Source organism: Prionailurus viverrinus, chromosome B2 (genome assembly GCF_022837055.1).
Source record: "Prionailurus viverrinus isolate Anna chromosome B2, UM_Priviv_1.0, whole genome shotgun sequence".
NCBI lineage: Eukaryota > Metazoa > Chordata > Mammalia > Carnivora > Felidae > Prionailurus > Prionailurus viverrinus.
This window is the reverse complement of record NC_062565.1, coordinates 49,448,552-49,464,983: the sequence shown is the minus strand read 5'-3', so window position 1 is coordinate 49,464,983 and position 16,432 is coordinate 49,448,552. Positions and strand designations below refer to the sequence as shown.

The following is a 16,432-nucleotide window of genomic DNA, read 5'->3' as shown; positions in this document are numbered from 1 at the left end:
AGGAAAAGTAAAGTCCCAAGATTACCGTAAAAGTTTTGACCTGAGCAACTGAATGAGGACGGCTCTCATCCACTAGGAAGAAGAAACTGGGAGAAAAGTAGGTTTATGGGGAACTTTCTTCAGAAGTTCTCATATTTTTCTTATTCCTTTTCTCATTTGCTTTGAAAAAAAAATTTTAATGTTTATTTATTTTTGAGAGAGAAAGGCAGAGCCTGAGCAGGGGAGGTGCAGAGAGAGAGGGAGACACAGAATCCAAAGCAGGCTCTTTGCTCTGAGCTGTCAGAGGCGGGGCTCGAACCCAAGAACCGTGAGACCATGACCTGAGCCAAAGTCAAACCTACTGAGCCACCCAGGCGCCCCATCTCATTTGGTTTTTAAAGAAAGTGTATAGATATTACCCAGTCCCTTCATCCTCTTGTTCCCTATGTTTCTTGAGTAATGCATCAATTTACTCTGTTATTTATAAGGAAATATCTCTGAATCAAATAACAAATCATTTGCCATCTCAACCTTTCCCCCCGGACCTTGGCCTTCTTTACTGACATCACCCCCGACTTTATCTTTTTTACTGTCTCCTGTATCAAATTCCTGATGGTTTTCTTTGGATGTATATTGTTTGGTTACTTCCTGTTCTCCTTTCTGATATATTCCCACTTCACACAGGACTCTCAAGAACAACTGTTTTTACCCAACTCCCTAAAAACTTGATAAATAAAATAAGGGGCACCACAGTGCTCTTGCACTTTCTCTCACCTTTACATTTCCTGCTTATCCTTATAATCCACCACATCTTCCGCAAGACCTTTGATCTCCCTTCCAGCACACATTGTTTTCTTACCATCTCAGTGATGGAATGTGGTTTTTTGCTTTATCATTTTAATAAAAATAGGCTTCCTTGTGACTGATACTAAGCTACTTAAGGTGTCTATGTCCTCTTCCTCCAAGTGGCTTCTACAGGAACAGAAACATAATATTTTTTATTGAGTCTCTATATTGCTCAGCCTCTAGTACACTGCAGTACACAAAGAAAACTTCTAATAAATGCCTGCTACCTTGAATGGATGTGTCTTTTCTGGAAATCAGAATTTATTGAGCCTCTTGATTCAGTGTCATATCATCTAATAAATGAGAATCTTACATTTATTTTTAAAAACCACCATAATTTATTTCACTTATTACTCAAACTTCATTATTATTCTATAACAATTTAGTTCAAGAAATATTAGAATACAGATTTTGTGGCCTTCTTCATTTATTGGCAGGAGTTCAGGATTATATATGTAGCCTTCAAAAGAAGATGATTCTGGGGCAACTGGGTGGTTCAGTAGGTTGAGCATCTGACTTTGCCTCAGTTCATGATCTCACAGTTTGTAGGTTCAAGCCCTGTGTCCAACTCTGCACTGACAGCTCAGAGCCTGGAGCCTGATTTGGATTCTGTGTCTCCTTCTCTCTCTCTTCCCATTCCACACTTGCACTCTGTCTCTCTCAAAAATAAATAATGATTAAAAATGAAATAATAATAATAAAAAAAGATGATTCTGTCTGGTCCAGTGAACTGGTGGGCCCTAATCTCAAACTGGCTATTGTCTCCATGCTGAGAAAAGTCATATGAGTTAGGAACGTAGGATGGAAATAGTATACTACAATGAAAAAAGCTTGAACTTTGGGAGACGGCAGACTGTAACAATTCTAATTGTGTAATGAGCTAAATGTGTCATTTTTTGAGTAAACTATTCTTTCTAATCCTCAAGTTCTTATTCTATGATACAAGGAAAAACTGCCTTGCTAATAGAGTAATTATAAGGAATAAGTGAATCGATGAATGTAAAGTGCTTAGCCAGTTTCTGGCTCATAATTTGTCTCGGGACATGCCAGTTATCGTGCTAATAGTAAAAATAAGTAAAATTAGCCTTTCTAATCCATTCGGGAGATTGTGCCAGGACCTGCCACAACTCTCTCATTTCTCTATTTCAACCTCATTTGCATCTATGGAAGAAAAGGTTTCTACATTCTGTAGGGTACAAGTGAACCCAGACCTGTCAGGCTTTTCCTAGCTTTACCACTAGAGAGAATAAGTTTTTCTCTCCCCTTAGTTTCTGTGCAAAAGTCCAGGCAACTGTAGTTGATAGCACTGTATTGTATAATTGAAGTTTGCTAAGAGAGTAGAACTTAAATATTCTCACATGAAGAAAGGTAAGTATGTGCGGTGTTGGATGTGTTGATTAACTTGATGAGGGTCATCTTTTTGCAGCGTATACAGATACCGAATCATCACAGTGTGCACTTTAAATATCTTATATTTTGTTGGTCAACTATACCTCAGTAAAGCTGATAAAATGAAGCCCAAGGGATGGACTTTCCCAAACAAAGGCAGGTTAGATCCCTTGCCCGCCTGTCAGCAAAGGGTTTGTGGAATTATAATCAGTAGTGCTCACTAGGACATTTAATTAGGTTGGCGGTTAAGGAGAGCAGATCTCAGAAAAGACGTGGTGGATTTCATCGAATAAAGGAGAAAGGAAGCCAGGTAGACAAATAGTTGCCATTTTTGATAGCTTTTCCTATCATCGTCAATGTCTGCATCACTACAGAATTCTATTTCTTCAATACCTCTCATAGTCTAATGCCAGCTGAGGGTCAGCAGTACATTTCCTGGAACTGAAAAAAATGAAAAAAAAAAATAAACGGAAGTGTAAAAGCAAGCCTTCAGTGTTAGAAGTCTATCTATGGCTATCCCTGTTCCTGGGAAGAAAACATGTTGGCATCTGGGACATTGAGCCTGTGGTCAAATGCAGCTGTCATCATTAAGACCTCCCTGATGTTTAGTTAACAAATGCATTTAAGTTGTAGGTGTTTATATATGAATGCTTTATGCATGGTTGTAAAAACTTTTTAAATGAAATTTGAAACTATGCATTTTTTCTTTTTTTTGTAATTATGTTCTTTTGGCCAAAAATACGATATTTTCTCAAAACTAGATAAAATGTTAGTGCCTAAATAAAGAAAACTGTGCTGGCATCTTGTTTATAGATTTTTAAAGGTTTTCTTTTGGGAGACTTTTGCAGTGATTATTCATATTTTCCTGTGTCTTTTCATATGGTTTTCATTTGGGTCCAGTTATGTTGCAAACAGCTCTTTTAATATTTTTGTTTATTTATTGTTTTAGGTGTGTTTTGCTCAGAACAGAAAGGTCTATCTTGTCCCCTGTAGCTATAGGACTCTCATTAGTATTAATCAGATAGCTGGGCTAGTTGAAGGGTAACCAAATAGTAGAAGACCATCAGTGGGAAGTGTGGATGTTGGAATTTAAGGAAAACTGATACTCACCCAGACCAACAGAACCATCTAAGTTATTGATAATTGGGACCACCATTTTCTTTGAAGTTACCACTGTGGCTATGTGGACGCAGAGCAGAAGGGGCCATACTCCTTTGCCATATATGTATGGTCCTTATGAGATACAGATTCCCAAGGCTTCTGGAGTATAGAGGAGAGATTAATGTTCATGAACTTAAAACGTTTCAGAAGCCTTAATGGAAAAGGTCACCATAAGTTCATTTATATGTTTAATATAAAATTTGGGATACTAACTTCAATAGGTCTTTGTTTCTTTTTGTTGAGAACATTGCTATGTGATATAGGGTTTATATAACTAGGTAGTCATATTTTCATTAAATATTACCTTACAGTATCAGAGTTGAATAGCCACAGAAGGCAAGAGTATAAAACCAATTGCAAGGCAGCAGTATCCATTGTGTCAAGATTGTGGTGGAACAGAAGCAGGGGTTGGGTGTTCAGTGACATGACTCCCATGGGAAGATTTCTTGAAGGGAAAGGAACTTCAGTCAATTTTTAAGAATGAGGCTGAGGGGCGCCTGGGTGGCGCAGTCGGTTAAGCGTCCGACTTCAGCCAGGTCACGATCTCACGGTCCGTGAGTTCGAGCCCCACGTCGGGCTCTGGGCTGATGGCTCAGAGCCTGGAGCCTGTTTCCGATTCTGTGTCTCCCTCTCTCTCTGCCCCTCCCCCGTTCATGCTCTGTCTCTCTCTGTCCCCAAAATAAATAAACGTTGAAAAAAAAAAAAATTAAAAAAAAAAAAAAAAAAGAATGAGGCTGAAGGGCAGGGTAAGGACAATAGTATTTTAAGTGACAGGTGAGAAGCACATAGCTATTTCCTGAGAGAGTGAGCAAATTCATCTGGCTGGAGCAGAAGCCTTATTTAAGGAAGTTGGGGAATGAGATTTTATTTGTTTTAGTTTACATTAGGGTTCGCTCTTTGAGTTGTACATTCTGTGGGTTTTGGCAAATGTATAAGGACATGTATCCATCCTTACCATATCATACACTGCCTTGATTGTAGTCCCTAAAAGTTACAAGCTGGTAGCTGCATCACTGTTTAAATTGTAGGATAATGCCCTGGGATATGGACCCATTGCTTCTAGTCTCTCTCAGCTTCTGAGAGGTTCAGTTTTATATACAATTAAATTCCTGCACGGTGAAGTAAAAGTAGCCATCTCTGTGAGTACACAGTGTAGACACAATGTAGAATAGACAGGGTAGAACATAACTTTTTGGTTTTTATTTGTTTTTCAATCCCTAAATTACTACCTACTTAGAGTTAATATGAAGAACTAGATAATGGTGTAAATAAATGTGAGAATGTTTCATTCACTCTTGTCTTTTGTACATTAAAGAACATGCACTACTTTCTAAACAAAAATAGTCTGAAACAGGCAAGCAGGGTGGGCTCTTTCTCCTACCAACATTGCACACAACTACTCCCAGTATAGAAAGTACCAGAGCTGTAGCAAGGGCTGTCTGGGTGAAAGATGGAGTCTGTCCCAGCAGGAGCTGACTGGCTGGGGGCAGTCATCCACACACATCCTGGCCCAACCAGGTGGGGCTTGCAAGCAGGCATCCTGAGAGAGAGGCGGAGGGACACTTATACCACCCAACTCCAGGGTCAGGGGCTCTCTTTAGGCCTGAGTGGAGCTCTCTGGAAGTCCCTAGGAGTGGTGTGAGCCCTCCTGTTGCCTCATGGGCCTCTGGGAAAAAGATCTCATGTATCGCTGTGCTGTGTCCTGTGGAGAGACCACACTGTGGCTGACAGTCTCGGGGTGAGCTTAGAACTCACAGACCCTGCCCTAAAAATTCCCTGTGTCCACAAGAAATGAGTTTCAATTCTTTTCACAAGAAACTCTTCAGAACATTATGGTACCTATTGTCTGAAGAACTTTATTCAGCAGTATAGATAATAATAAAAAAGATTATCCAGGTAATACTGACTGTGAAGGAAAGGATCAGTTTCAATTGTGCTGCTCATTGACTTTGGTGTGACTTTATATCCATAGCCTTATTTTCTTTTTAAAAAAGTATTTTTTTCTTACCTGTTAAATTAGAAAATTTAGATTTAAGTGAAAAATCACTACTAAACTCATCATCTATAGGTGGGCTAGCATTTTACAGTGTATCTTTCCTGTCTTGTGTGTGTGTGTGTATATGTGTGTGTGTGTCTGTTATTTTTATTTGAAAAACAAAGTGGGCATATTGTTTTATATTCTGATTTTTTTACTCCATACATCATGAACAAAATGCCTTATACTTCATGCTCTGCAACAGTGTACCTTTTAAATGACTCCATAGTATTACATTGTATAAGTCACAGACTTTTCATAATTTCATGGATTATCTTTATATCATTCTGAGATGTGGGGGTATTGCTTTTCATTACCATTTAGCCAGGGAAGGACTACAAGTCAGACAGGTGAGGCAATGTCATTTAGTGGAAAGAACCTGGACTTAATCAGGAGTCTTCCCTTGTCCTAATTCAAACTAGTCTTGAGTTTTGTTATTTAATCTCTCAGACTTAATTTTTTTGAATAATTAAAAAATATTTTTAATGTTTATTTTTGAGAGAGAGAGAGAGAGACAGAGACAGAGAGTGAGCAGGGGAGGGGCAGAGAGAGACACACACACAGAATCTGAAGCAGGCTCTAGGCTCTTGGCTGTCAGCACAGAGCCTGATGTGAGGCTTCAACTCATGAGTCATGACATCATGACCTGGGCCGAAGTTGGACGCTTACCTGATTGAGCAACCCAGGTGCCTCTTACCTCTTGGACATTAGTTACTTTGCCTTTAAAAACCAGCAGTTGCTTTAATATTCTGTAACTTACGTATCACCACAAATCAGGAACAATGATAAGACTAATTTCTTTCATTAAAACTGCAACAATTGATAGTAATCTTTTTATTTTCCTCTGTGACTCTCTCCCTGACTCTCCAACCTCAGGTGCACAGATGTGAATTCGTTACAATCTTTGGTTCATAGCAGACTCTTACCATTGGCCCACAAATGATCCCCTGTAATTTATTTATTTATTTAGTGTTCATATTATATAGAAATTGTGTACTTTTCCTTCCTTGCAGTAAACTCTTTAAAGATGTCTACTAGTCAAAATCTAGTCTATTAAAAAATACAAATGACATGTTTTATTTACCATTTTGCCTCTATCACCTACTGTAGAGTCTGGTGCATACCAATTGTTCAATCAATAGATGTTTCATGGACCCATTGCCTGGATGAACATTGAAAGGTAGAGGAGAATCTATTGTCAATGCTGGATAAAATGTGGATGCTAACAAAAGAGTCAGGTTATTAAAATAAACTTATGCCATTGAAGATGGCAATGACTGTGAAGCAGACATATTCACTAGGAAAAGCTAGGCGGCAGTGAAAGACTGAACAAAAGTTTTACCTGATGGGAGTTAAAAAACAAACAAACAAAAATGATCAAACTATTACTGTTTATATTGTGGAGACAGCACAGCACTTAGAACACAGCACACTCAATAAATGTATACCATTAGTCCCTACACTAGCACTGGGATGTCAGAGGGAAGCTTTCAATATTGTCATTTTTCACATGAAGATATGAAACTCAGGAAAGTTATGTGACTTCTTAAGGTCATGTAGCTAATATGTGACACCTTTAGGATAGACATTATATCTGTCTGACCATGAAGGTATGAGACTTAATGCATGATAATAAGTTGTCCAAAAATGGCATAATAGTTCTTCAGAAAATTTGAGAAAAGGTTTTTTTCAGAAATATCTTTATTATTCAAACTGTTTCCCAATCAGGGAAAAAGATATCCATTCTAAGAAACCATGTGTAGTTGGCGTATATTAAACTGGAACTTTTACTCTTATTCATTTGTCATGTACTTCATGGCTGGAGAATATCTTTGCTATCCTGTACGCATAAGCCAGACCAGTGATTTCATGAGCATTACATTTTTCACAAAAGCCCTTTTTCTCTGTCTTGGCTTATTATTTCTAACTCAATCTCCTTGGTGGGAATTGGTGGTTGTAGTGGATTTCCTTTTCTCTTTGGAACTAGTAGGTGATCCGTGTTGCACTCTCAGTATATTTGATACCATTTTTATGCTATTACAGAATTATAGTTGAGGACACAGTGGATTGGCAACCCCATGACAAAATCATCCTTAGCTCCTCTTCTTATGAGCCTCACGAAGCAGAAGTCCTCACTGTGAAAGAAGTCAAGGCTCACCATATTAGGATCTATGAACGGCTCAAACACCGACACATTGGTAAGGCTTTGGTTTGTTGGTTAAGGAAAGTGGATGGACCAGGAAGAATGTGTACAGCAACCTGACTGGGGATCCTGTGTCCAGTGGCCATTCAGAAGGATGGATAATACCTTGCTGCTCCCTAGACCTGTCCTAGAAGGTTTTACCTCTATTCCTTCATTAATTTTATTGCCTAACTTTTAAAGAACACTTAGATGTGAATGATTTTGTTTTGTTTTGTTTTTTATTTTAAATGGCAAATCTAGAAGTAAGCAGAAAAATTAAGCATCTTGTTCAAGGTCACTGGGTAATTTCATGGCTTAGCCAGAATAAACCTCATGGGAGCTGAATTTCCAGTTCACTTTTTGGCACACTGACTCACACAACCACTTAGAATACAGTACTTACTGTAAATAATGACTTCTTTTTTCATGCTCAGGATGTGTCCTTCCAGATACTTTATGTACTGACTACCACTAGTATTAACAAAAAGAAAGATAAACAGCCAAACACTTTTATTTCCTCAAAAAAAGTGTGAAGAGTTTTATACACTATGTACAGTTAAAATATTTGCACATAAATGATAAATAGCCATGAGTTTCCTGGTTCAGTCTAATAAATACATTTAATTTAAGAACTCTAATAAATAATAAAACATGGAAACAGAATGGTTAGGGAATATCTTTTTGTCTCTGATATGAGAGAGATAAATACATGCATTCAACAAGATTATGTCTAAATCTATTTCTAAATCATAGTTCTGAAGATGATTTTTTTAAGTGGAAGAGAGGGGAGAAATATTCAGTATTCTTTGCCAGTAGGATGCAAGGTGCCTTAAAAATGGAGGGCAGTGGAACAAACCATAAAGGGGCTCCATTCCTGTTCCTGAGGAGGCTCCTTCAGGTAGTGCTGAACTTAAGACCCATCACAAGAGGATGCTGCCCCTGCTCTTTGTCCCTTTACTCCTATATATTGCTGCTTTAGCTCTGTCACTGCCTCAGTCGGTCTGGAATTCTTCACTGTCATGAAAGAGGTCCACAGACAATGTATAACCGCACACTCAAGTCACACGCCTATGAATTTAAGGAAGGAGGTTAGGGACCCCACTAATTGGACAGGTGTGCCCTGACTTCCTTGTCCCAGTACCCACAGTTATTAAGGAGAAATGAATTCTTGCTCTAACACTCTCACTCTGATCCCAAAGAGAGACATGTGAACGAGCTTTTCATTTCTCAGCTGACATTTGTGGAGAATGCCCGAGGAAAAGCATCCTTAATGTTGGTAGGACTTCCGAGGGGAAAGGAGTGTTTTCATTTGTCAGGTTCTCTGGGTCCCCAGCTGGCAATTTCTGAAATAGGTTTTTAAAGTTTTTTTCTTGCCCAATTCCTATTGCCACAGGAAGCGTCCATGTCATGGAGGATGGCCGATACATTCGTTTGGCTGCAGAGGTTGGACTTTTGACCCGAAATATACAAATCCAGCCTGATTCATCATGCAGGGCGAGACTACTTGTGGGGTCCTTTAGAAAGTCCAACAGTGAAGAATTTTCAGGTAAACGGAATTTTAAGTTATTAGGCATTACCGATTAGAGCCTATTCATCTGGGACACTCAGAAATTCCAGCTGTGAGAATTTTCCTTTATAAAACAAAACATTAAAATTAGATGGCTCCTTTGTGCTCTGAGGAACTATGAATTTTCAGTTCTAATCTGTGCTTAATTATCAGTGTGACGTTAAAATAATATACTAGCGATCAGCACATATGCACATTTTTACCTCAAAGAAAACATCTTCAGCAGATGTGAAATTTCCTCTGCTTTGAAATTATAGATGATTTAATGACCACTTGAATTTTATCTCTTTCCTGAATTTCTATTACTCTTTCCCAGTAGCATGCTGTATCTGATGGCAGGCCTCAGTTCATGCTATAAATTAATAGCGTAAATTTAAATAAAAATGATTTCCATATTCTAGACTGCTTTAAGGATCAGTTCAATCTTTCTCATTTCTTTGCAGCTTGAACTCTATTTGAATGCTGCACAATTATTTCATTAGGACATTTTTCTTAAACTTGTGTTCCTTAGGTATTATTCCATAATTGTTTCTTGGTCAAATACATTTGGGAAAGGCTGTCACTGTACCTCCATCTTAGAAAGTCACTGAATATGTGAATATAAAAAAAGACTCTGAAAAGGCCTGGAATAAAGGATCTAACTACTTACCAAACATATTGAGTATGAAAGAAACACCATTTGTTGGCACATCTGTTCCTCCAGTAAGGTAAAGGGCAGTGTTTGTACCTTAAATCAAAAGTTCAGGATTCCTGGCCTATGGAACAAACTCTCTCTCCATAGGATCTGTTTCCACGAGTTCTAACAGAAATGACTTCTCTCCTTGCCTCCCTCTCAAAAGACATTTGGCAATATATGGAGACATTTTGCTTGTCACAACTTGGGGGAGTTTCTGGTACCTAGTAGGTAGATGTTAAACATCCCACAATGCATTCTACAACCCGACAAATGCAAGCACAGTCTTCCACCAGAAAGGATTCTCTGGTTCAAAACATCAATAGTGTTGAGATTGAGAAACCATGCTTTAGAAGACTGAAACACAGGCTGAATCCTGGTCTTCTAGAAATGAGACAGGGCCTCCTTTCACTGAAACTGCAGGCCAAGCTGGAACATGGTCACGGGAACAAGTTAGAAGACCAATTCTGACAGTTTAGCACCAAGCCAGTGCTGAATGAGCAGCAAGACTGATGTGGTTCTGAACCTCCGGCATCGCTGATCCAGGGTTTCTTAAATCATCCTCAGGGGAAGAGGTGTTATAGACTGGGATTAAGGGTGGTTTCCATGCCTATTTTATCTTATTTAATCTTTATAAAATTTTTTTAGTGCTTATTTATTTTTGAGAGAGAGAGAGTCAGAGAGTGAGCATGGAAGGGGCAGAGGGAGACGGAGACACAGAATCTGAAGCAGGCTCCAGGCTCTGAGCTGTCAGCACAGAGCCCGATGCAAGGCTCAAACTCAGGAGCTGTTTATGACATGAGCTGAAGTCAGATGCTTAACCAAGTGAGCCACCCAGGTGCCCCTCATCTAATTTTAATATCTTTGTGAGTGAAACATTTTTATAGATGAGGAAACAGAGTCACTGATAAAATTGCCTGCTTATTTGTAAAACTCACTTACAAGCTTGCAAACAATTTGAGGATAAGGTTGGGTCTTTCATTGCTGCTTCATAAGTATAGTAACTGTTATGTATTAAGTGCTGCATAAATGGGAATGAGGAAAGTGAAAAGTAAAAAAAGTCATCTAGCTAGAAAGTGGCAGAGGTAACATCCAAATTGAAGCTTGAATTTCAAAGCCCTTGTTAAATAAATTTTAATTTTGTAATCATTTTTGATTTATAGAAAAGTTGCATCTGTGGTATCGAGAGTTCCTGGGTTCTTTTTGCACAGTCTCCCCTATTGTTAATATCTGCCATATCTCTGGTACGTTTGTCAAAATCAAAAAGTGAACACTGGTGTGTTACTATCAACCGAATTCAAGACGTTACTCAGATTCCACCAGTTTTTCCACTAATGTCCCTTTTCTGTTCCAGAATACAATCCAGTTTCCCACACTAAATTAAGAAGCCTTGTATTTTTCTTTAATGTAACTCAGGACCTGGATGAGGTGGAATTTGCAGGTTATCGGTCAAGGATGCCAGCTATGGGTATTGAACAATCGTAGGGTAGAAAATGAGGCCAAGAGTTAAATGAGGGAGCTTGAGTCAGAGCTCAAGCAGGGGAGGGGCAGAAACAGAGGAGACAGGTAGACATAGAATCAGAAGCAGGCTCTGAGCTGTTATCACAGAGCCTGACGCGGGGCTCAAACTCACAAACTCGTGCGAGCATGACCTGAGCCACAGTTGGACACGTTAAGCGTCCAACTGAGCCACCTTTTTATGACCATCATTCTTTTTATGACCAATAACATCCAGCAATTTGTACTTAGAATTGTTATTTCCAAAGGGAAATATAGGAAAAAACATTACTGAATTCTCTACTTAAATGCTCAAGACATTTTAAGTATTTACTATTGATTAGCTTTCAGCCATTGGTTAAAAATGCATATAAGTAAAAAGATTTTGTGCATTTTAAAACTGTGAATTATAACCATGCAAGTATAAGATGTTAAAAAAACACGAATTAAAATAATACTGATATATTGCCTTGACTGAAATTCTAGAACCATCTTCCATTTTACAAAATAAGCTATTTATGTGTGGAATCTAGCATTTGGTGTCCTTTGGGCCATAGTCATATGGAGACAGGTTCAACAGCCCTTTCAGCTCTGTGCTACTGGTGAGGGACACTATATAAAAAATGTTACCACCAGACAAGTAGTTTCTGGATGTTTTATCATTCTGTGATAATGTCTATTCCATCCACCAGTGCCTCCTTAATCATTGTCATTTGAGAAATTTAGATATGTTGGAATGCTGGTGTCTGGCTACCAAGAAAGACATACATGGTCTTTCACTTCATCTTTCCTTCAGATGATGGTGTGGTCCTTCAAGGCAGCCGATTTGCAAGGGTGTTAGTTTCTCCTCTGTGAAAAGGGAGGGTGGAAGGTAGAGGGTTTAGTCTGGACTACCTTTGAGCTTTAAATATTATTACTAAAACACTATAGTTTTCTCCCTTTTAAATAAAAGAAATAACTTTATAGGTCACCTTTGGCAGTACTTTAAAAAAAAAAAAAGAAACCAAGTGATGGATAAAGTTGTGACCTAGGTAGCTAAGGGCACATGACTAATTACTGGCGCATTAGCTATAACCCAGTTGTGTAAATCCCATTGAATAGCTATTCCTTTTATTCTACCATGTCTCCCACTTCCCCTAGTGTGCCTGCGTGCTGGTTAGTAGTATATCCCCTGAATGCATTTGCCTATGTCCAAGTCTAGCATGTTACTTATTAAACCTTCTCTGCCTCAGTTTCCTTATCTGTGAAATGGGGATAATAATTGCACCTACCTCATAGAATTTGTGAAGGTAAAAGTTTATACACACACACATACACACACACGTATGCACACACATATGTACACAAACACACACACAATATTGATAAATGACTTAAAACAGTCCCTGATACCAAAGAGGGCTATATGAGAGTCACCTGTTATAGTTGTTAACTCACCTCATTTTTTTCTATAATCATGTTCTTAATCTATTTTACCAAAAGTATATACATTGACATATAAATGCCCATTATATTTTTAAATCAACCTAGTGGGTGTAGTTCATAATGTGGTTTTATAATATCCACTTAAATTAGTACAAACAAATTTCCCAGTATGACCAAATAATTCACTATCCTCTCCTGACATAAACGATGTAGAGAATCTTATTATTGTCAAAATGAGACAGGGGCTGTTGTGTGGCTAGGATAAAAACAGAAAAGATTTTACAGGGTGTTTAAAATGATTTAAAAGTATTTTTTTAATATAATTGACCATGATATTCCTTCACGCAATATCTTTCTGGGGATGGTGATAGCCTTTTCACATGGTCACCGAGAGGAAACCTGGGATCCACACTCTCTTCATTGTAATTCAGGTCTTTGACCAGCCCTGGAGGCAAATACCCAGAATTGCCTGGCTGGCTGGGTTCATCTCCAAAGCCTCTCTCTCTTCCCTATCTGTCCTTCCTGTCCTTCCATTCTATTGCCACACTCTTCAGATGGCACATAAAACCTTTCATGCATTACTGTGATATTTCTAATGATTCATATTTTGTTAGTGAGACTCATCATAGGAAATATAGTTCTGGTGTTGAGAACAAACTATTACATTAACAAATTTGCATCTCCTGATGCCCATAAATGGGCCAATCTTTTGCCTTCTGTAGGAAGGAGAAAGTACCTGATAATATTCATTTTGTTTTCAGGTGTTCTTCAACTTTCAAATGTGGAAATTCAGAACTTTGGGTCGCCATTGTATTCATCCATTGAACTTACTAATGCATCAGAAGGATCCTGGATAATTTCTTCTACTCTGCACCAAAGCTGTGGTGGGGGCATTCGTGCTGCAGCCAGCCATGGGATCGTTCTAAATGACAATGTAGTGTTTGGCACAGTTGGCCATGGCATGGATTTGGAGGGTCAGAACTTCTCTCTCTCTAATAACCTATTGGTTCTGATGACACAGTCATCATGGTCCACTGTTTGGGTGGCAGGAATCAAAGTGAACCAGGCAAAGAACATCAACCTCTTTGGCAATGTCGTGGCAGGATCAGAAAGACTGGGCTTTCATATCCGAGGGTACAGGTGTTCCTCTCCTGAAGCTCGTTGGTCTGACAACGTGGCCCACTCAAGCCTCCATGGCCTTCATCTCTATAAGGAAAATGGACTAGACAACTGTACCGGTATTTCTGGCTTCTTAGCTTTTAAGAACTTTGACTACGGTGCCATGCTACATGTGGAAAACAGTGTGGAGATAGAGAACATCACTCTGGTAGATAATGCTATTGGTCTTTTGGCAACAGTATACATGTCTTATGCTCCTCAGAGGCACATTGAAAATTTACAGATTGTACTTAGGAATTCAGTCATTGTGGCCACTAGCTCTTCTTTTGATTGCATTCAGGACAGAGTCAAACCTCGCGCTGCCAATGTGACTTCAACAGATCGAGCTCCTTCCAATCCAAGAGGAGGTCGAGTTGGGATTTTATGGCCTGTATTCACCTCAGAACCAAATCAGTGGCCTCAGGAGCCCTGGCACAGAGTCAGGAATGACCATTCAATTTCAGGAATTATGAAAATTCAAGGTATGATGGTTGGTTTATAAGCAATGTAGTTTCATATATCTGTGCATAGAATCTTTGATAGCATTCTGAAATTATATCAACAAGAGGGTAAAATGTAGTCTAGGGCCTCTTGTCCAATTGATAATCTGATTGCTATTGATAACCACAGTGGTGATAATGACAGTGAGTGGCTCCTTAAATCATCTCTGCTTGGGGCGCCTGGGTGGCTCAGTCTCTTAAGCGCCCAACCCTTGATTTTAGTTCACGTCATGATCTCATGGCCCTGAGTCAAGCTCTTCACTGACAACACAGAGCCTGCTTGAGATTCTCTCTCCTCCTCTCTCTGCCCCCCCCTTTTTCTTTCTCTCAAATAAAAAAATTAAAAGGTCACTGCTTTATTCATGTTGAAGAACTTTATTTAATTTGATTATTTAATTTGATTATATGACAATTCTCTTAGGTAGGTATTGCTTTTTCTCTTATACAAAGGATGAAACAGATGCAGAAATTGTGCCTCACTGAGGTTTAGTAAAGTTGGTAGGCAGCCTGGATTAGAATCCGGCCACAACCCATGATGTTACTCTTCCATCAGGTCTCTTTTGTACTCATTCCTCATTGGATATTGATCAAAAGTTTGATGAAAAGTATTGCTCTTCAGACTTTAATGTGTTGGAATATACTCTTATCTTTTGTATACAATGTCTACATCTTGAAGGACTACAGATATTTTATATTTTATGTATTTATTTTAATGTTTATTTATATCTGAGAGAGAGAGAGAGAGAGAGAGAGAGAGAGAGAGAGAGAGAGAGAGAGAGAAGGATAGGGGAATGGAGAGAGGGAGACACAGAACCTGAAGCAGTCTCCAGGCTCTGAGCTGTCAGCACAGAGCCCAACACCAGGCTTGAAATCAGTTCGCAAACCATGAGATCATGACCTGAGCCAAAATCAGACACTTAACCAACTGAGCCACCCAGGTGCCCCAGAACTACAGATATTTTAAGTCAGGATTTATGTTAACTCCTGGAACTACCCTGGATAGCTTAAACTTACTCCTAGATCTGCATTGGTATAAGAATATTTAGTTGTATAGTCCATATTGTGGTAGATAGTTTATATGATCCAATATTATGACACCTTAAATTTTTTTTCAGATGTCACCTTTTCTAGTTTTGTGAAGAGTTGCTATAATGATGACCTAGATGTCTGCATCCTGCCCAATGTAGAGAACACTGGAATCGTGCATCCTATTACAGCAGAGAGGACCAGAATGCTAAATATCAAAGATAATAACAAGTTCTACTTTCCTCCTTTGCAGACCAGGTACCAGTTTTAGTATTTCCAATAAGCCATGTTTGTGAAATATTTGTCAATTCCTCAAATCCTTAACCATATTTAGAAAAAGAGAATAAAATCATCAATGTGAATAGAAATATGTTCTTCTGGAAAGATAAGGTGGATTGATTGAATGGCCCCAATTCTTTACCCCACCTACAGCCATGCCTTTTGTTAGATTTTTCAGTCTCTCTCACAACAGAGATAGAGGCTATTTCTCTCTTCAATTTGGGTTGAGCCTTGTGACAGTTTTTAGCTAAAAGAGGGAACAAAAGTGATAGAATGCAAAGTTTTATTGATATTGTTTCATTGTTTATCCTTATTAGAGATATGTCTTTGGGATGTTTTCAAAATTACTGGAAAAAAATTTACCCCAATTCTTGACTCTTCCATGGAGTATGGTGTCACTAGTTTTCTGAAGGAGGCTCAGAAACCCTTGAGCAGGGACTAGGAGGTAGAAGGAGACTGTGTCTGTTGCCAGGAATCCCTGAACTGTACGAAGTGGCTTAGATTTTGGCATGTAGACCTTCTGTAACTACTGTTCTTGAACATATGTTCTCTGAAAACTACATGAGGAATTCTTTTTCTCATAAAAGAGAGTGGGAAAGTTAGGAGCAGGGAGAATGGGTTACTTTCTTTCCTCCACAATATTGGGCAAACTCCTTTAGCTGGAAGAAAAGAATCAAGAAAAATTGTCCTGATTAGAAAGTTAATGTGTTTGGCC

At 38.7% G+C, this 16,432-nt stretch overlaps 1 protein-coding gene across 9 annotated transcripts in view; it reads left to right on the top strand.

Annotated features, from left to right (window-relative positions):
* Nucleotides 1-16,432, top strand: part of PKHD1 (PKHD1 ciliary IPT domain containing fibrocystin/polyductin) — a 490,229-nt gene that overhangs the window by 335,453 nt on the left and 138,344 nt on the right. For 8 of the 9 annotated variants that reach the window (XR_007152423.1, XR_007152424.1, XM_047860172.1 and 5 more), the window contains 4 exons: nucleotides 7,454-7,608; nucleotides 8,986-9,138; nucleotides 13,516-14,394; nucleotides 15,528-15,696. Coding sequence is in view for 7 of the 9 variants with exons in the window: in XM_047860172.1 (XP_047716128.1) it covers nucleotides 7,454-7,608; nucleotides 8,986-9,138; nucleotides 13,516-14,394; nucleotides 15,528-15,696 (1,356 nt within the window). In the remaining 2 variants the exon portion in view is untranslated. The remainder of the gene's footprint in view (nucleotides 1-7,453; nucleotides 7,609-8,985; nucleotides 9,139-13,515; nucleotides 14,395-15,527; nucleotides 15,697-16,432) is intronic. The other variant, XM_047860171.1, reaches the window with a different exon arrangement.